Here is a 21,010-nt window from a genome sequence, read left to right on the forward strand (position 1 = left end):
ATTAAATTAAAGCTCCGTCGTTTCCTTTCTGAACAATAGTCACTAAAAAGTTGGTTTAAAATTAGGCTGAATGTCTTTTAAGAGTCCTTTAATGGAATTTAGTTTCGAGAAGATTTGTTCCCCCTCACACACACACGTAGACAGAATGTTGTGGTTGTGACTCTTTTGTCTTTTGTGAATGTGGTAATGCAGTCGTTTCTCTCATTCTCTTAATGTAATCAATCCAGCCTTCTTCAAAAGTATTGAATTTGCATTGTCTGTTGAGAGTAACTGCTGTATGTTGTGAACAGTGACGAATGAAACAACTATGAATATGTGTGTGTGCGTGCGTGGGGAAGCGGTTTAACCTGATGCGCCTGACCGGAGTGTCACGAGACGTTTCTCAGCACCCACAGGGCCCTGGACATCTGTGCCATTAGACAAGAGTGGAGAGACCAGGCTGCTCATGTTACAGTAACCATTTTATGTTTGTGTACGAAGCACAACATACCCTGCGGCCTAGAATCGAGTAACTGAACATCTCTGCTAGTTTCTCAGACAGGAGGCTTTAGCCCTGCTGCAGATCAGTGTAATGATCTCAGAGATGACGTGTAGGGATGGGCTTTAGTCTCTGGGGTATTTTAATTTACATTCATCTTCCTTCCGTTTGCTTGCTTTCAGCTCTCATTAGTCTTACCCAGTACACGTGTTACTGAGTGCTGTCCCATGTGCGTGCGTGTTTTCCGTCACGTGTTGCTTCTTCAGTGACCTCCTGCTCCTTAACCGACCACAATGCTCGTTTCCTTTTGCGTACGCATATAATCACCCGGGGTCTTCTGGGACCAATACCAGCATGCAAAGCAGGGTTGAGTAAATAAGCAAGGCCTCAAAAAGGCTGTATCATGGATACAAGCCCTAGAGAAATTATGTTTTCTATTCTACTGGGAGCGACTAACCTTTCTTAATATGTGGTCACCAAATTTATTTTTGGAGATTCCTGAAGACCTAAAAGAACCAGCACCCCAGTAATATTTTTGTTTTCATATTAGCTAGCCAAAATTCAAGTGCTGTTTTTATCAGCCAAGGAGCTGAATGTTTTTGAGTTTTGTAAATTGAGTGTGAATACTTTTGCTAACTGTTAACTGAATGGAAGGTTCCATTTGTTTTGTTTTTTGTCCTGTTGTTGACTTGTAGTATTAGTGGTGGAAAATTTAGATGTGTTTCTGTTGCCAACTGCTTTTTATGAAACAATTTTTAAGAAACTGGAAGTAAGCGCCACTCCTCAGGTTGCAAGCCCAAAGCAAAGCCCTCTACTGACACCTTGTGGCTTGTCAGTTGTAGAGAGAATTTGGCAGATTTAGTCTGTTTCACTGTCAGTCCAGTGACCGAATGAATAATGGCTTCAGGTGTGAATGGTTGCTGAATAAATGTGTGTCCTCTCTCTCATGGTCAGGATGAACAGATCGAGTGGAGGAAGCAAGAGCTGTCTGTCAGTGAGATCGAGCAGAAAGTGAAGGAGTACAATGCCCAAATCAACAGCAACCTTTTCATGGCCCTTGTGAGTAACAACACACACTTGCATGTCCTCGTGATACCACACATCATGTACAAACCTTACAGTATTTCTTAAAAATGTGTGATTTCTTTCAAACATTTTCAACACATTGTGAGCATTTGAACGATTCCAGTCCTGCGCCGAGGCCCATATGTCTGTGTCAATGATGTCTCCTGCAGAACAAAGACGGCTCTTACACGGGCTTCATCAGGGTGCAGTTTAAGCTGGTGCGGCCCGTGTCTGTCCCCCCGCCCCGTAAGAGTGCCCCGCCCCAGGAGGGGGGCCGGCGGCCCTCGGGGGTGAAGCGCCGCACCTCTTTCTACCTGCCCAAGGACACGGCCAAACACCTGCACATCAGCTCCAGAACCCGGGCCCGCGAGGTCATCGAGGCTCTGCTCAACAAGTTCACCGTGGTGGACAACCCGCGCAAGTTCGCCCTGTTCGAGCGCAGCGAGCGCCATGACCAAGGTGAGTCCACCGGGCCCGGACCTTCATCAGAATAATACCGGAACATTATGAAATGGCACACTAAACCGTGGCCACTCATCCCATACGTACGCTGACAAGCAACAGCTGCCACACCAACACTGCAGTAACCTGTCACCAGTCATACTAATCCGGCGCATTAGCAAACCACACTGAAGCACAGAATACCACGCATGGCACTGCCCTCAGCACAACATGAAGAGGAAGGCATAGATAACCATGTTCTCGGAGCTCTAAATCCTCAACCCTTGTGAATTTACATGTATTGATTGTACAAGGACCTTCTCGAGTTGGTGTCACTGATATTCTCCATTTTTGTAAGTGGTTATGACTAATAGCGCTGGCTAAGTGAGTGTGATGTGATTTTAAAAAGGTTTGCAGTTGCTGCAGTGTCACGTCTCTGTTGTGTCCCAGGATGCTTGAGTGTACCGTTTCCATAGAGCTTCTCTCCCACTGCTCTCTGAGTGGGCGAGCGGTGCTTTCCTGTGTGTGTCTCTGTGAAAACTCGCCCTCTTTGTCTCTCGTTGTTTGTGTGTGTTTTGGTGCTTCCCCCTCCTCTGTTTTGATTTTTCTCTTTCCCCTCACTGTTGGTTTCACTCCTACTTTAACTTGATTTTAGTGGGCCGTTGGGCCCCTGAGCAAGGCCCTTCACCCTGCATTGCTCCAGGGGAGGAGCGTTTGCCAAATGCTATTAATGTAATGTAATATAATGTAATAGCTGTGGAGATTGAGCTTGTGTGCGTGTGTATGGTGTAACCCTCTCCCTCTCTCTCTCATAGCTGTGTAGGTAGAGCTTGTGTGCGTGTGTATGGTGTAACCCTCTCCCTCTCTCTCTAATGGCTGTGTAGGTAGAGCTTGTGTGTGTGTGTAAGGTGTAACCCTCTCTCTCTCTCTCTCTCTCTCTCTCTCTCTCTCAGTGTACCTGCGGAAGCTGGGGGATGATGAGCGGCCTCTGCTCCTGCGTCTCTGCGCCGGGCCCAATGAGAAGGCCCTCAGTCTGGTGCTGAAGGAGAACGAGACGGGAGAGGTCAACGTGAGTACACCACAAGCTCCCAGCTTTTAATTTCTCCTGCCAGAAAAAAAAGAACGTGTCTGACTCGCCTGTGTGCCCCTCTCTAACAGTGGGACGCCTTCACCGTGCCCGAGCTGCGGAACTTCATGCGCATTCTGCAGCGCGAGGAGGAGGAGCACGTCAAGCAGATAGTGCAGCGCTACGCCCGCGCGCGCGACAAGATGCGCGAGGCGCTGGCCACCAGCACGCCCGGCTGAGCCTCCACAGGGCCACCTGTCACCCCTAAATCCAAAGATCCCAGCTGACCGTGTGTAAGGACAGGGCAGTGGCACCCCACTGGTGCCAGACCTCTGCGAGAGAGAGAGAGAGAGAGTGAGAATCATGAAGTGCCTTCGACCTAGAGAGAATGAGTTGTTCTTGTGAGAGAACGAGCGAGAGAGAGAGCAAGCGAGAGAGACTGTGGCTTTAGTGGAGCCTAGCTGTACCCAGTTGTGTCAGCCCCGGTAGACTCACCTTTCACCTCCAGCACTTAATGTAAATGCACATTTGTTTGCTGCACTGGAGTGGCACAGACAAGTGCTGTGAAGCTGCTGCTGTTAATGTCAGCACCTGGTCCCTTCTCCTGCACCTCCCCTGACCCTGTAGGACTCTGAGTGACAGGAGTGTATTGGGACAGTTCTGTGATTGACAGTGTGATGTGTGGATGTGAAGTCTGACCCCATTGCATTAATTGCCAGGGCTAAACCTAGGCATTGCTGAACTGGAAACTAGTGCTTTTAAAGGGTTGGGGTGGAATTGACCTTCATTCCTTTAATGAGGGTTGTGAGATGAAGTATGACTGACCTATGACATTTGTGACCTCTAATGCATTGTATTCACCTTTCTGTATGTGTACTGTTTTTCCTTTTTTTGACCGTTTTGTAATGTTCCGTTACTTCTATTTGGGGATGGAATCACAGTACATTACTTATCCATTTTTCGTGGTTCTGTGAGAACCCCCATACCCCCAACTACTTCTATATTTGTCAATGGTTCTCCTTTGCTCCCAACTTTTTCTGTTTCTTTTCTGTTCTCACTGTTAACTTACTGTTTGAAGGTTTTTCTTATAAAATTCTAAGTGAAATTTTCTAGAGAATGTGCACAATAAATGAATCCCCCCCCACCTAAAATGTGTCTTTAACTCTCTTTGGGTCAGTGTGATAGTGTGGAGAGGACAGCAATTTTACAGTGCTTGTAGTTTTGCATCTTACACATGTGTAGTGAGCAATGTACATTACTGCGATAATGGTTAATAATGCTGTTAATACCATTAAATGTATACTCCCAAACAAGTCAACTACTGTAATGTAACAGAATGCGACCTTTCCAACATCTGTAAGGCACTGTTCTACTCATTCTTCAATCATATCTGCTGTTTGCGAAGGTTAGAAGCAGAGGCCTTGATTTGGAGGCCATAGTCTTATGTACACAAAACATCCAGGTGTCCCAGCAATAGTTTGGAATGCAGAAATGCAGAAATGCCAGAGTTGATTCAATCAGACACATTGATCTTCCACGGCGGGGTATAAGGTATGGCTAGCCTGACTGCTGCTAATGAGTTGATGCTCTGTCAAAGTGAGTCAGTGCAGGTGTGAAACCATCAAGAGGGTGGCATTAAAGAGCCTAGTCTCTCAAAACAGATGTGTTAAAAACAATACATAATGTGTCTTTAACACCCTTTCATGTATAGTTAAGGGCAACAGATTGCGTTACTTTTCAACTATGTGTTAAAAATAGTCTCCCTTTGTAACACAAAAGTTACACAAAACAATATGATTTCTTACTAGTCGTAACAAAACATTGAACGGAACACAACATGTAATGTACATTCAAAGCCTTTGGCCTTTTCCTTCTGGTACCAGGAGCATATGTCTAAGATCATAAACTAGTATACCATTCATGGTAAAGGTAAGGTAGCAAGTTTATGTGACGCCTGGCCATTCAGATGGGAATAGGAATTACAAATCAACAATTTTTATTTACAACATGTAACCTGAATTATTTTTCCACATTCATGAGGTTCAAGCGGTTAGTCGAAAAATATCCAGGTATATGCACAAAATGATATAGTATTTATGACAAAAAAATTATATTCAATATTTATTTATCATTTATAGCATTTAATTAAATAAATTCAATTATTTAACCTTTTTGCCAGGCATTTGTCCATATAGAATGAAACCCTCCAGTTAAATCTGGGGAATGGAATTCTTAAAAATAATATGTGAAGAACCTATTTCTAGGTTCTATTTTTCTATATTTTCTATTTCAAAATGCATGAGCTTGTAGCCTAGTTGTGCAATGGAAAGTTACACAGCCAAATATTTTCTAATTGCATAAAATTGTAAAGATATTTTTAAAAAAAATTTTATGTTAAAAGTATTAAACATTTAGGTCTAAATCTATTCATCATTTAGGTAGTGTCTTAAATCAATGTTAAACGCAGCGCAAAGGAAAATACTTATTTTGCGAAGCTGCCCATGTTAACCGCTGACAGTGAATGTGCTTTCGATACTCCAGTACGGTTGGTGGCCGTATGACTCCATTTACTACACTACCAATTTCAAGAAAGAAACGAGCAAGCGCCTGATATCTTTGTCACGTGACACGGTTTACAGGAATCGGAAATGATGTAGTTTGCTAATGCTACAGTTCTGCTACAGTGATGCTTATGCTAGTTGCAATCTGGTTGAGTCTGGACAGAAACGTTTGGAGCTCAAGCAGGGTCCGTATTTTATTTAGCTAACGTTACCTTGCTAGCAACCTAATTCTAGGTAACGTTAAAGAAGTCTTGTGGACGTTCATAATATCGGCGTCGACGGTAATAAAGACGAGCAGATGGCATCGGTATGATATAATATTGCATCGTAATTAGCTAACGTTAGCTAGCCAGGTGACGCTGCTGCTTAGCTAGTTAGACTAACAAACTAGCCAGTTAGCTAGCTCACTCTCAAACACTGATCAGCTATATGATGCTTCACCTGATTTTTACCAGGCCTTAGTGGGGTTATTGGGTGGTTAGCTAAAATATTCAAGAGTTATCTAGCTGATAGAATCCCATCTTCGCCAGGTGACACAAGCTGGTACTCTTTCCATATTTAGTTGGCTAACTAGCTTTATATATCTAGCTAGCTAATGAAGCTAATCTTAGCTGTGTAACGTTAGCAAAACACTCGCTACCAGGTTTGCGATGATGTGCGCTAGAGTTAGCTACCTGAAGTAGTTAGCCAGTTGTCAATCTCGGGAAGCCTGCACGCCACATGCTAACTTGCATAAAATCTGGGATCAGACGGGTGGAGTTCTGTGAATGGAAAGGGAATAAGGCTTTGTCATTAGATTTTCTCAGGAAATACATTGGATTAAAGTTGTTTTACCTGTGCGAAGCCTGGAGTTACGATGCTTTTGCTAGCTAGCATAGTGACTTACTACTACAGTGTAGCATCGCAAGAAGGCTAGTTGACAGTAACTTTGCTACCTAGCTAACGTCTGCAGATTGTGACGCCTTTGAAAGAGGTATAGTACAAATTAGATTTGAGGTCCAGCAGTGTAGAAAAAGGAATCAGATGTATCAAATGTGTCGAGTTAACAGTTATGCAACTGCTACAGTTTTACCTAACGTGTATATGCGAACATCATATGCCATACCTATATTTCTTAATTTGCAGGCAGATTAGTGAGTGATGCAATAAGTATGACATTATTCCCAGTTAACGTTATGTTGGTCGTATTTTGTATGCATCACCGATATGTCCTGGCTAACTATTTTCTTATCTCTTTTCAGGTTTAAACGCTTGACAGAGTTTCAGAGTATTTAGGCTAGTCTGACAGTCTTCTTTGGTGACTTACGACAAAAAATTATGTTCCGGCGCTGAACATGGGAGGCAGTGGCTCCAAGTCCAAAGGCTTTTGGCCTTTTGCCGGCTCAGGTTCCGGCAATGATCCAGCCAATGAGGGGAACGAACAGTCGCTGGCGAAGTTCAGAGGTTCCCGAAATGCTACACCTTTCGTGTTTACAAGAAAGAGGTAAATATAGATGCATGTTTAGTAACGCGATGCATCTCCCAGTTGAGTTGCTCCAACAGTCCGAGTCAATCTGAGGCTACGTTTTTGTTTTTTGTTTTATTTTTTATTTTTATTTTTTTTGTCTGTATCTAGTCAGGTTTTGCGTGATGGGGCCTCCGCTTCCGTTCTAAGTAATACATTTTACACCGGCATTTGTTCTATATCTATTAAATCCTCTGTTCCTTTTTAGGTGGTTTCAGGCCACCTTGTCAATCACTCCCGTAGTGCATTTTACAGCTCTCAAGGACTCGCTTTTCATATACCTTCAATACTTTAGTAAAAGTGCGGTAAAAGATGGAATGTTAGTAAGTTATGCCAGTGGCATGGTCAGCTCATGACTTGGATTCTTTTTCCTGAAGCATAGATTTACTGCTGGAACGGGTAGGAGTGGATTTCCCTCTCCTTATGCAAAATATGTTGTTTATGCTGGTATCAAGGAACGGTTTTGATGATTCATACAGTTGAGAACAAAAAAGCATTTCTCCACATTGGTATGACTTTGTGTTTTGCAAATCTTTTTTCATGACTAGAAATACTTAACTCCTACATTTCACACATCATTCTTACTGGATAATGCAACAGAACTTAGGCCTGTTTGATTTCCCTCGTGTTTGTTCATGCCTCTCGTGAGTGAGAACATGAAAGCCATTCACTCTTTACTTTCATTTTGTTTGTAGCTCTCTTTACTATGATGAAGATGGCGACCTGGCTCACGAATTCTATGAAGAAACTGTTGTGACAAAGAATGGGCGCAAGAGAGCAAAGCTGAAGAGGATTCAGAAGAATTTAATACCTCAGGTGAGTAGGGGTGGCTGGTCAGTGTTGGTGTGCTGTGTACTGTACAAGACCATTGAGCAGTCTTTGTCTTCAGGGGCAGACTTGAAACTAGTGTTTGTCAGTTAATGAAAGGTCACTTGCATCCATTTTCAGCTCTGTACGATTAAAAAAAAAAAATCTTTATATTTAAAAAAACATTCCACCTGTATCACATGTACTTGGCCTGTATGATTGGTGCTGATTACAATTTTGTTTATTGAATCAACTATACTTCAAGCTGCTCCCATGTAGGGCTTGGCAGTCCAGTGTATTTTAGCAGTTGGTTTGAGAGTCATTCTAGACAGAAAATACAGAGTGCAAATAATTGTGGATTTGGAACATAAATGAAAAACACTTATAAAAATAAAATGGTGTTTTTATGGTTTATGTTTCTAATTCTAGCTCTGTGCCCTTAACCAGTTACTGCAACGACAGTGATTATGTTCTCTGCGCTCTGTTTGCAGGGAATTGTTAAGCTGGACCACCCCCGGATCCATGTGGATTTCCCAGTTGTTCTGTGTGAAGTGTGACGTGCCCAGGCCCTTCTGGGAGACTAGGCCAAGGCCAGCGATTGACAAACTCCGCCCTCGCCCCCTCCACCTCTCCCTTTGAGCCCCTGTCATCCTGAACTTCATTCTAACCATGGTGTTCCTCAGAGAGGGCTTACAGCGCCCCCGTGTGGTTAGAAGGGTTCACAGTGAGCCGAACGGCTCCTGTCTTCGCATAGCTTATGGGAACAGAACAACATGCTCAATGAAGGGATTTAGTGTGGATATTTCCAGCTTAATGGGTGAGTGTGATTTGGGGAGGTAAAAGAAGATGAAGAAAGAATAGACAATAAATATACAATCCAGTTCTCTGACCTTACGCACTACAGCCCTGTTCTGTAAGGTTGCTCTTGCATGAAACCATTCTTCTCTAAGTCCCAGCCATGTTCAGTCTGGCCTCTCTGTAATGTAATGGATCCCAATGTGTGTATTGCTTAATTAGGCACCTCTTTTGGTTTTGGACAGTACTGAGGTTGCGTTTCGGTGGATAGTCTATAAGATGGAGAAAGAGCATAGCTGTAAGCAGTACCCACAGTAGTAGGTGTGAAGCTGATGAGCTGGCCTTTTCAACACCAGGACATGTTTGTAAGTAAGCACATTTCATGTGTGTTTGATGTTTGTTGAGCTCAGGTGCTGTTTTTTGGCCGTGCCTGGGCGAATTGGCCCCAGAGACTGCACTGTCCCCCATTCTCTGCCCCACTGTCTGAGCAGCTCCAACAGTAATGTTTAATCATTGATTAGTGCCTGCTCAGCTCCTATTTTTAAACGTGTTGGGGTATTGCCACTTTGCGTGTGATTTTTCAAAGCTGTGATCTTGCTTATCTGGTTTAGGCCTTTGGTAGGGAGGGGGAAGTCTGAAGCCCAGTTTTAATATCTGCTAAAGCCTCTCAGCTCCTTGTGAAATGTGTGTGTTGACTGTGTCATGCATGGTGTGGTCCTGAAAGAAATATTTCTGCTGCTTCTGCATTTCAAATCACTTTGTGTCAGTTGTAATATCTTAGATCTAGGTGAGCTCACCTTAGTTTTAGCTGTCCAGATGCACAAATAGCTGTACATTTACCCAAAGTCCCTTTGGTTTTATTAAGGGATTCAGTTAAGTTTTTTTTATTTTGGCTGTTTTTTTTTTATAAGGATTTGAATTTAATTCCACAATTGTCTTGAGGAAGGAATGCATTTGAAATATCTAATGCATTACTAGGTGTTTCCTCCCAAAGAATCTCACTAAGGTGTTTTTGGTTTGAGTTTGGCCTCCTGTGGTTAAGATGGTCTCTAGCAGAAATCGCCTAATCAAAGATGGTAGATGAAGATATGACTAATTTCCTTTTTCATTCCAGCATAGTGTATCGTGTAGTTAAAAAAAAAAAAAGAAAAACTTTCCGATAATTTATGACTTTATTACCTGAAAATAATTTCCAATCACTATTTCAGGATCAAACTGTTTTCCCCTCAGAAAAATCTCAACAAATTAGGATTTCCATATCATTTACATTTTGCTATAATCAGTGCAGTACTCAAAAAGGTGCAATGCACCATCATGCCACACGGGGGTGACAGATGAGGGCCCAATGCGTTGTCAGTTTTCAAACCGGCCACTTCCATCTCGATTGTGATGTCTGAATCTCATCTCCTCTGTCTGTGGGCTTTTCTGCTTGAGCCCACGAGTGCGGTTGTGCCCCTATCGTTTCCCTTCGTTGTTCTTAACGGCCAGTCCGTCGTGCCCAGTGGTCAGTCTGGAAAGGTCTCGTTTACAGCTCACGCTGGACTTTAGGTTCTTTTAGCAGATAGGTCCCCTCTCACCCCCAGCTTTCCCCCAGAATGGAAGTGCATGCTGAGAAATGTGAAAGTGTGTTTACAGCATGTTCTAAGGCTCATCTTTCTTGACTACTCTGACTTGGACTGTGTTTCCAATGGTCCAGTAGTTCCCTATATAGTGACTTAACTAGGATGTAGAAATTGGCCAATGCCCTATTCTTTATTTTCAGTGCTTACAGAACTGACAGTCCGACAGAAAGAGATGGTCTCAAGTACATTGAGATGCTTTCAGATTAGCATTCCAGAGCCTGTATAATTGGAAAAGTATGTATGTATGTATGTTTGCCTTCACATTTATCAAGCATTTTGGATTGCTTCTGTTTTAACACTATCAAATCTGCAGGAGGGCATTAAGAAGCAAGCATTTCGCTGATGTCAGGAAGGGTTTTAGTGTGTTTACCTGCTCATTCAATCCAGGCCCACATCCCACTTGAATATTTCCCCTTAAAACCAAGCATGCAAGAAATTAATATCATATCCTCCCTACCTGGAGGGCCAGCATGATAATACAGGGCAGGTAGTTTAATTTCCATTCTTCTATGAAAGGTCAGATTAATTGTGTTAGTTTTCCAGGTTCGTATTGAAAACATCAGGTCTGAGTAATGGGAAACCAGTGTGTATTTTCAGTGTTCTGAACAGATTATCTTTGAACTCGGTACATCTGAAATATGCACCCCCAGGATATATACTTTATATTCTTCAGCCCATTTTCTTGTATAGGATCTGATTGAGCATAGCTGTAAAAATCCCCTTTTCACATGCAGTGTGACTGGCAGAGATGGTTGTTGTTGTTGTGTAGATGTATGTATAGTTTCTGCACATGGCCAATTGGAGCGTGTTCAAACAAGCAAATCCAAAAACACTCAGCCACAGTATGGCATTGTGAGTGAGTCATCTCCAAGTGAGCAGATTCCTCATCGCATGTGTGCACCATACTTCAGCAGTGGCCATCTATAATTCCTGTTAGTTTCTGAGGGCTTCCTCTAAGCCTGGATGTCTTTTGGGAAGTGGCATTTTTACCAGTTCTCGGTTGGAGAAAGTATATTCCTGTTGTTCAGGAATCCTGTCCTTTAGTCCCATTGGTCACTGGATTGGATGAGAAACTACTTGTGGGCTTCAGAGTTACGAGCAGGAGAGAAGCTTTTCCTGCTTCTTAATTCCTTTCCGCTGTGATGTCTCTGAGTAGCAGGTGAGAGGAGTGTTCTTCCTAACACCCTGGGTACATGCGCTAATGGACTCGTACTGACTGCGGACAGGGCTGAATGGGCTATAGAATCGCTGGCCTTCAGTTTGTCTGTACAGTAGAGTTGATGGGGAGAGCATGACACAAATATTGTTTCAGTCTTGGCCCGCTTTTGGGAAGCGGAGAATATGCAATTTGGAAAAATCCTTATGCTGACTGTGCTGATCGATAAGTTTTTACCTCGTCAGGTCTAGTAACTTTGTTCTTCAGGGCTGTTCAGTTGTGCTGCATTAGAAATTGTCAGGCTTTTGGCACTTTTTTTTTTTTTTTGGTGAACTTTTTTTTTGTTGTTTTTTTTAAAATATATATATCTTGTCCTGGCCCTCATTTTCATTTTTTTCTTTCCCCCCATTTTCTTTTTTCTAGCTTTAGAAAATAGTTTTGACTCCAGTGCTGCAACGATTTTTCTTATCTCCCTCCACACAGTTGGAGCTTGGTTCTAGTAGTTTGGACTTGCTGTAGTTTGTTCGCCATTTTTATTCCCGATCAACTTCCTGAGGGAATGAAAGATGCCAGTATCTTAAATTCTACACAACCACCCTAGGAAATGGAATTGTACTTTTGTGCAGAGCCATGTGAACAGTGTCTTTTTAATTGCTAGCAGATGACCTGGGATAATTATACTGTGAGTAGGCTACTTTCTCTCTGTGGGCTGTCCTGTAAGGGTGAGTGCCTTCTGCACTCAAAGCTCCCTTTCTCCTTTTCCCTTACACACTCTCCCCTCCCATAATGTACAGTAGATATCTGCATTCACTGTGAAGTTGATCTTAATGATGGTTAGTTGAGTGGATGTGGTGGTAGTAGAGCAGTTAGGCTGAGTGTCTGCTGGGCTGGAGTGAGCGATGCTAATGGCCCAGAGAATGTTCCAGCTCATCACATGACACCATCAGAGCACTTGCTTTTGTCCGGTAATGTTGGAGGCATTTTGTACAGAAGCTGCGTTATGTAAATTGTGGGAAAAGATATATGTTTTTATAAGAAGCAAATTTTTTGTGTCTTGGTCAGCCAGTGATAGAGCACCAACCACTTATGTCTACTGAGCAATTTTGTGGCAAATGAATTTCACCAAATTTAAATGATCCTAATGACAGCTTAGGAAAGGATAAACTCTGTTTCCAAACTGTTTTTTTTTTTTTTTTTTTTTGTCCTGTCAGTTTCATTGTGAACCAAAGCCTGCTGCCCATCTGGCTACCACATTTATTTTTTTATTTTTCTTTTTTTAAATTTTTTTTAAGAAAAGCAGAAATGGACTCTTGAATCAAGATCAAGTGACAAACAAGACTACTGTCTTGAGATCCAAGAGTCTTTTTTTCAAGCTTAAAATTTCAAAGTTTATGCACTAGTGTCTAAATGTGTAAAAGTGTGCTGAGATTGACTATCATGGCTGTGAAAGTGGGAGTCTTGTCTGAAGGGGCGACGGTATCTTTCAGCAAACTGTGTTTGAACATACTGTGCAATTATGTTCCTACAGCCACCAACCTGGCCAAGGAAATTGTCATCTAACCATCTGTATAAGTGTATATACCACAAGCAGCACCTCCTGTACATGTTGCATATCTTGGAGGTGACGGGGGCGTTAACCCATCTATGTAGATAATACAGATCAGTTCTGTTTATATTTATGAATGATTATTTTTTAAGTTATGAGAATACTGGTTTAATTTTGTTTCTTGTCCTTTTATTTGTTTTAAAATAATAAAAGAAAGTCCTCAAGTAAAGAAAATGTGTGCTTTATTTGCTCAGTGTTTATTTCCCTCCATACCAAAGGAGAAAGACATACTCGGTAAACATTGTGAAGTGGAGCAGATCTTGGGCTAAGTGGAGAATAAGAGGGGAGAGCGAACACAGGCCAATCTGGAGTGGAGTGAGGGGTAAAGGGTTGATGAACTGCTACATACCTAAGTGAGGCTGTACCGGCAATCTCATTTTCTGCACTGCTGTCCTGGAGTCTTTCGTTCCGTTCTTTTTTTTCTCCCTTTCACTCTTTCAGAGTGGGTATGATAACCCCCTCCCAGTTTTAATAGGCTTGACAGCCTTGGGTGGTTACATGGAAAGTGTTATCTGGACGGGGATGTTGCTGACGTACACAGAGAGATGCCAGGAGGGGGGAAAGGAAACAGTCCACTGCCTTCAAACAGATTGCCTCTTAAGGTCCCTTAAGGTTTTTTCCTGGCCAAAGTTTAAGCCCTTTCCATGGGAAACAATTTCCAGTAACCTGTCAGCATTTTACTTTTACGTTGAGGGAATTTCACATCTGAAAGCCCAGGAAATGCGGGAATTACTTTGCTCTATTGTTTTATTTGTTTGTGTATAATTTGTGTTTGCAACTACCTCCTGATGTAAGGGCTCTTGTGTTATGCAGTGCAGCAGGGGGTTGAAATGGATGGTCTCTGTAAGCATGCGATTACCATGTTAATCTTTTGAGATGTGCTCCAACTTGCAAGAGTAACCCCATTTTTTCAGAGGTGACATTTAATTCAGTTCAGCTACAACCACAATGGTCTACACGTAAAACCAGTATTATGATTAAACGAGGGCTAGGCTTTAGAAAAATGAAAACGATAGCCTCTAAAAAGGGTGGTTTTGACATATTTCTAGGCAGGGGTAGGTAAGAAAGTATATTTAGAGTTCTCCTATTTCCTAACTCAAAATTATTCCGGCATATCTCCAGTTCCCTGGAGGACAGTATGTTTAGAAAACAAAGGCATTAAAGGACTCCGTGTGCCAGCCCAGAAAGGGAAGGGTGGATTGTTTTAGCTTATTATTTTAATCTACACTTCACTTACAGTCCTATTTTCCCCCCTCCCTTGTCACGCACCGGCAGGCCGTGTCGTTTCCAGGGCTGTAGCGCATTCCTCGCTGCCGCTAATTGTACAGAATGTGGGTGGGGCCCCACCGAAAGGTCAGGTCTGCGGCTGCTCTGCAAACATCTACCCTCGATCTGGCTGTTTTCCGTCTCGAAAGGCCTTTGAAGTCACGCTCCAGCCCGCTCGTGTCTGGAGGAGACGGCCTCAGTGTCTCTGATCTGGCCGGGGGCTCCTGTGGGGCAGATGGGGGCCGGCCCTGGGACCCCGGACCCATAGGACGGCCCGTCCCCTTCCCCTGCCCCAGCCTGCTGGCTTATACTTGCGTGCCTCAGGCCCAGGAACCCCGCTGTGTCTGACTGCCCCTGCTTCCCACTGCGAGGGTCACGGGTGTCAGCGTAAACGAAGTGCTATTTATGTGTGTGCCACTGCAGCTAGGGCCGGTGAGTTCTATGTACTGTACATTGTTTTCCTTCACTCAGTCCATCTGTCTTCTGTGGGTAAGACTGTAAAGGTACCCCATCTTTGTAGCTTCCTTATGCAAGGGACAGTACAATTGGGCTGCTCATACAAAATGGGATTATGATCTCATGAAAAGAATGTCTCAATATGTGCAAGGCTACTGTGCTTTTTCTCTTTTGATAAGTCATCACTGGCTTTATGCCAGTGTAGTTTCTAAGCAATGAGGAAGCTGGCGAATTTCAGGTCCCTTGTACCAAGTCTTTTTTTATATTCATAGCTGGGAACAGAGAAATGCTTATTTATTTTAACCCCAAGTATCACCACCTCACAGCACAGCCCAACTGCATCCAATATAGTAAGTTACTCTGGAAACACTAATGCACTAACCTTTTATACTTTTGGTTTGGGTCTTGCATACCAAAGTACACCTGATGACATGATGTCCTCGCATTCATGCTTGTATAGCAATGGGCATCTACCCATGTGTTCTGGTCCAACTCTGAGGTACATAGTCATCAGATATGATTCAAAACAATGTCTGAATTAGTGGTTTCATTGAAGTTCCAATTCCAAACTAGTTATTCTGATGGCGAAGGCAGGAAGCCACATTGATGGCTGTGCTCTGCCACTGGCCGCTGATCAGTAAGGGAGTGATTTGGGTGTATCAGCCCCAGTGGCTCCCTTGTTACGAGCTTCCTGTCCTCCAGTACTGGCAGGAAGCAGAGGAAGGGAGTTGCAGAAGGGAAGCGAGGTTGGTGAACGCTGAAGGGGTGTGTGCACTCTCAAACGCCGGCACCCTGCCTCACTGGCCTCCATTGGAAGACGGTGTTTGTCAGCTCTGAGAGTTAAGACGTCTATTTGGCATACAGGAGAACATACCAAAACATTTAATTTGGGAAAGGCAGATGTTCCCAACAGCTGGTGAAACACCCTGGATCTGCCTTGTTGCTGGTAAGTATTCATTCATAGGAGAGAGAGATCGGTCTGTCCTTGCTGATTGTCATGCTAATTTCCACCATCTTTGACTGGTGGCCGAGCTAGCTGTAGTAAGTACATTACATTACATTACTGCAATGATGTATAATGCAAGAAAGTGTGCCTTGGGGTTTTTGCCTTCCTGAAACTAGTAAGATTGGGGAAATTAAGTTAACTAATGTGGGGGGGAAAGCACTGTGAGTAATTATTTTCAATGACTCAAAACATCAACAATATGATTAATGTAGACATATTGGCCAATCAAGAACAGTTTCATGGATCTGTATTTCATTTACCTGTCCATTAGAATTAACATTATAATTTCCTTTAAGCAACTGCATCACCACTCAGTGCTCATATTTTCCATTTAAAGGACTGTGCAATGTCCCCAGTCTTGTTTCCAGACCCATTTTTAGTAAATATCTTGAACATTTATCAAATTACTGAACCTAATGTGGAGTATTTTTCCCTGCACATCTCATATTTTGAAAATATGAGATGAGATGTCTGAAGGAGAATTTGGACAGGATGCCACCCTACTTAGTTACTAGCATTTTCCTTCATAACAATAATGCTGAATGGCTGAACAAATAAATGTAGCCGGCTGGCCAAGTCCATGTTCCTCTCCAGGGAAAAGGATTGGCTTAAAATAATAAAATGGAAAATATACATTTTGGAACTCCTGAATTGCCTCTTTGTGCCTTGTATTTTTAATGCCATGGAGCTGATAACACACTTGGGTTATTAATATTGGCAGATATAATACTGGTTAATTTGGCTGTAGCTGAAAGGAGATATTTCTGAAGACAGTTAAGAATTCTCAGAGGGTGGGTTAACAACGGAGCCATAGATATGTTTTTTTTTTCCACTTAGGAATTTGGACTTCTTAAACATTTTATACTGATATAAAAAACTTAACAGAGGTCATAGAGGTCATAGAAACCCCTTGTTTAGAGATTGTGCTTTTCAGAAGCTCCACTATTCAGTGCTCTCAAGGCTGGACAAAGTTTGGTGGCCCCACCTGCTTACAGATATCTATTAGTGCTCTGACATCATCCTTCTCTAATGGAGCAGTCGGGGAACCTGCCTACAATATGTTTGTATGGATAAATACAATTGATAAAACGGCAAAGCTCATTGTGACATTGAATTTAAACTTTAAGCAAACATCTTAAAATAAAACTTTAGTCTCATGCAAGTTTCCTCTAATATGAGTTGAGATTTGTACGCCTCATATTATATGATTTCCTGAAGCATTTTCTCATTCAGTTTGTGTCAGGCTGTAACTACAGGAGTAGCAGCCGGTGAGTTAATTTCCCTCCTCATTGTACTGGCTTCCTGGCAGAGAGGCAGTGGAGGGTCACTACTGAGATGGTGTCAGCTCAGTGAGGAGAGGGGAAGGGGGGACAGCATGGGGTTAAACAGGATAGCGCCCCTCTCCCTTTCTCTCAGAATGACATCACCAGGTGAGTTAGATCTGCTTAGAAAGAAGGAACAGGGGGAACACATTAAGGAACAGAGCAAGCACAGGAAGAGGACCACCTCCTGTTAGCAAGATCTGGCCATTTCCTGTCTGTCATGTGCCACTTAGATGGTCAAAGATCTATTGTTTTCTTCAGATTTGTTTAGGAGAGTATTCCTACATTTTTCAGGATCCTCATGCTTTAAATGCTTTAAATTGTTTAAAGTTGATACAATATACAACAAGGAATTTCTAACTCTAAGAACTAAGAAAAATATTTTGAGGAAAAAAGTTTGACAGTATAGGGATAATCCCTATGATATGAAATCTGAAATGGAGCTGCACCAGATGTGTGGCAGATGACAATGTCCGAGTGCAGATGCACACAAATTGTCTGTGACAGAACATAGTCTGCAGCAGCGGAAACATTTAAATACAATGTAATCGTAAATGCTTTACACTTATCAATAAAAGCCACGTGTAGAGAGCTTTTTATCAGCTGTAAAACGTCTAGAATTGTTTTATTTCTCACTGACAACAAGGCTATATATAAGCATAGAAGATTTCGTGTCATAATTCACAAGATAATCTTTTTCTCTTTTCTATAGGCTAAAGTAGCTACTAGCAATAGCTCCGTATATATTCCTCGTGCGCTAACAATGCACAGTAACTGCGTCCCAAAACTGCTATAAACTCCTGGAGGTAGTAGCTATGCTTGATATTCTTAATCCCCGGCAGCGAAATCGATGGACTGAACTATTTGCGTTTTTAAAGGGGATCTCATGGAAGACCTCGCTACTTACAAGCAAAAAGTAACGAAAAAGTAGCCAATACGACGCTGCAACATATGTAGCCTGTTAGTATCAACAATGCCGATATTATGCAATAGTACCTTGATTGTAGTTATAGACCTACATGTTTTGGTAATTTACATAAAACAAACGCTTCCACCTTTCATGACTTGTGGAACATGCCCAAGCAGGGTTTTACAGCACGTTTAATTGCCCAACAGAAGCGGAGGTAGCTGAATTTACTGCGCGATTTCGCCTTGAGGATGTGGTCACGAAGGGACGGCAAGAAAAATACAAAACGGAAAAAATAAAACACTAGTAGGAATACTAATATCTAACAGGAGAACCCTTACTTCTAACGCGCAATTTGATGTAAAAAAAAGAAAAGAAAAAAAGTTTAATGTTTTCTTGATTGCATGTAGCCTATTTGCTTTCTAGTTCTTTAGTTTGAAAAATCCAGCGTGGCGAGGAATATGGGGAATACACCGGGAATGTGTTTACATCGTATTCAAGGTAATATTTTCTGTTTTTGGAATAGCAAGTCTTCATTCAATTTTCAAGGTGGCGTATCTATTTTAGAATGTATATCACCACGTTTCTCTGAAATTTGCAACCTTCCCTAATTTCAAAGTTATTGCGACAGCACTACATAAATTGCTATAGCCTCTTGTGTTGCGCGTGTGTACAGCATCCGTGTGAAGTTTCGTATTACTGAGCTGCTTGTAAAAAATGGAAGGATGAATGAGAAACATGAATTCTATCCCGACGACCTACACAACGCGTAGATGACAGGATAAGGTACATTTGTGTCATGACATTGTAGTCTGATGGATTAACACCCTCCGAAAACTGTAAAGGCTACGTCCTTTCAGTCTCTTCTTCACGTTGGCTGGCCCTCCAGGTCAAAAGGGCTGAGGAAATCATGCTCCTGTTAAATTTTGTTCATTTATAAGTTTGCAGCTCAATTCCATTGCTTTTTTTTTAAACAGGAAGACAGGCAGTGAAGAAGCCACATACCTCGTAGATTTATTTTGTCACAGAGGCAATGTCTTTCTTTCCCTGGCTCATGCCTGGTCGGAGACCCTGGCTGGTGTTGTTGCTGATGTGGGATTGCTGTGTGGCAGAGGAGCTGAAGCCCACCCGATGGCCTCTCTTCTCCCAGAAGCCTGTGCTGCTGGCCTGGAACATCCCAACTGAGGACTGCGGGCCACGCTTTCGCGTCTGGTTCAACCGGGAACAGTTTGAAATTGTAGCATCGCCCAATGAAGGCTTTGTCAAGCAGAATCTTACAATTTTCTACAAAGACAGGCTTGGAATGTACCCTTACTATGAGAAAGATGGCACTCCGGTGAATGGTGGCCTTCCGCAGATCGCCAGCCTCACCGCACACTTGAAGAAGATGCCGGAGGGGGTGAATAAGTACATTCGGCAATCAAAGGCCAAGGGTCTGGCTGTTATTGACTGGGAGGAGTGGCGTCCCCTCTGGATCCGCAACTGGGACACTAAGGATATCTACCGCAACCACTCCCGCCACCTCGTCGCCCAGAAGAACCCTGACTGGCCCCCAGAGAAGGTGGCCAAAGTGAGTCTGCAGGAGTTTGAGATGTCCGCCAAGAAGTTCATGTTGGAGACCCTGAGGCTGGCCAAAAGCCTGCGCTCTGAGCAACTGTGGGGTTTTTACCTGTTTCCAGACTGCTACAACCATGACTACAAAAACAGCCTGGAGAACTACATAGGGCGTTGCCCGGACGCCGAGGTGGCGCGGAACGACCACCTGACCTGGCTGTGGACCGAGAGCACGGCCCTGTACCCTTCCATTTACATGGGCAGTGTGCTCAGTAATACCCTCTTTGGACGTCAGTTTGTCCGAAACAGGGTGAAGGAGGGCATGCGGCTGGCGTTGGTGGGCGATGGCCTAGCTCGCCCCGTTTTCGTCTACACCCGACCCACCTACGCCAATGAGCTGACGGAACTGACAGAGGTGAGACTCTTCTTGTGCACACATGAAGTTATTCACTTAGTTTATTGTTCCTTTGACTAGTTATGAACATATCGACCAATATAATTCTTATTTTGAAAATGTATTGATTTTTAATTTACTTGAAGGCCTTTTGTGGTTTCTCAATCAATTTTTATTGCCAATGAAAAAAATATTTACAATATTTTACATCATGCAGCTTGTATATTGCTGCTTCCATGTTGTAATAATGCAATGGGCTTCTTTTTGCCTCCACCTGTTGTTAGGGTGTTTAGAGGTGATTTTAGATGTCATTAAGTTAATTCATCGTTCTTTGTAGGAACAAGTGTATGGTGTACAGATGTAAAGTGTACAGCAAAAATGAAAACGCTAAAAGATTATATTAATTTAAACAATCAAAATAAAAAACATTGACAAATAAATATGTTCACAGGAAAGTTAGGAATTTGCAAGGCAGTGTGTGTGGTCATGTGTAGGTACATGTATAAGTGTGCAATGAGCAGAATATATAAAATATTTATTCTGGCACTGGGCAGAAAAAGTGGGAGCATAAGAGCTAGTATTGAAAAGAACAGAACTGTCTGAACAGACTTACTGGATACTATATTTAGGGCCAATATCAGGGATATAGTCCGATAAGTGTTCCTGCTGGAGGCTAAACCTGAACTCTACATTTTAAACAATCTTATAAAATAATATTATTTTTATATTTATGGAGTATGCAGTGGATTTCCTAATGTTATATTTACACATTTCAAAACATTTATTTTCCTATTTCTGTTGGTGTCAACATTTTCCTCTTTTCACATATCCTATTTTCTAAATATTGAATGTCCAGTTGCAACATTAGAGTAGGCCCAGTCATGGACCAAGAATGCAGTCATTTTCCACTTCCTTTTACACTCCATCAGACAAGCTGTTGCCATGGTTTCACTGCAGCCAGTGCAGGCCCATTGCATGTAACCCAATTAACATGCAGGTTCCCA

The 21,010-nt window shown here is 42.6% G+C and overlaps 3 protein-coding genes across 6 annotated transcripts in view; all 3 read left to right on the plus strand.

The window, feature by feature from the left end:
* Positions 1–4,201, plus strand: part of LOC133139235 (ras association domain-containing protein 1-like) — a 28,716-nt gene extending 24,515 nt beyond the window's left edge. For all 3 annotated transcript variants that reach the window (XM_061258648.1, XM_061258650.1, XM_061258649.1), the window contains 4 exons: positions 1,433–1,537; positions 1,714–2,002; positions 2,938–3,053; positions 3,143–4,201. In XM_061258648.1, the coding sequence (XP_061114632.1) occupies positions 1,433–1,537; positions 1,714–2,002; positions 2,938–3,053; positions 3,143–3,289 (657 nt within the window). In that variant the 3' untranslated portion in view covers positions 3,290–4,201. The remainder of the gene's footprint in view (positions 1–1,432; positions 1,538–1,713; positions 2,003–2,937; positions 3,054–3,142) is intronic.
* A 1,542-nt stretch (positions 4,202–5,743) lies between these two features.
* tusc2a (tumor suppressor 2, mitochondrial calcium regulator a) lies at positions 5,744–13,269 on the plus strand. Its single transcript, XM_061257546.1, has 4 exons — positions 5,744–5,918; positions 6,853–7,094; positions 7,811–7,931; positions 8,414–13,269. The coding sequence occupies exons 2-4, from the start codon at positions 6,946–6,948 to the stop codon at positions 8,477–8,479; spliced, it is 336 nt and encodes a 111-aa protein (XP_061113530.1). The 5' UTR covers positions 5,744–5,918; positions 6,853–6,945; the 3' UTR covers positions 8,480–13,269.
* Positions 13,270–15,570: 2,301 nt separating this feature from the next.
* hyal2a (hyaluronidase 2a) overlaps positions 15,571–21,010 on the plus strand; it is a 10,521-nt gene continuing 5,081 nt past the window's right edge. Inside the window, exons 1-2 of one of the 2 annotated variants that reach the window (XM_061258857.1) lie at positions 15,571–15,769; positions 19,036–20,027. In XM_061258857.1, the coding sequence (XP_061114841.1) occupies positions 19,092–20,027 (936 nt within the window). In that variant the 5' untranslated portion in view covers positions 15,571–15,769; positions 19,036–19,091. Of the gene's footprint in view, positions 15,770–15,793; positions 18,560–19,035; positions 20,028–21,010 lie in introns of those variants that run through there. The other variant, XM_061258858.1, reaches the window with a different exon arrangement.

The sequence above is a fragment of the Conger conger genome, chromosome 10 (assembly GCF_963514075.1).
Source record: "Conger conger chromosome 10, fConCon1.1, whole genome shotgun sequence".
Classification (NCBI taxonomy): domain Eukaryota; kingdom Metazoa; phylum Chordata; class Actinopteri; order Anguilliformes; family Congridae; genus Conger; species Conger conger.

Bases quoted from the DNA above. Each gene is read 5' to 3' on its own strand.
- tusc2a (XM_061257546.1), top strand. From the start codon at position 6,946: ATGGGAGGCAGTGGCTCCAAGTCCAAAGGCTTTTGGCCTTTTGCCGGC. The intron at 7,095-7,810 runs GTAAATATAGAT...TTTTGTTTGTAG, and splicing joins TTCGTGTTTACAAGAAAGAG to CTCTCTTTACTATGATGAAG. The intron at 7,932-8,413 runs GTGAGTAGGGGT...CTCTGTTTGCAG, and splicing joins AGAAGAATTTAATACCTCAG to GGAATTGTTAAGCTGGACCA.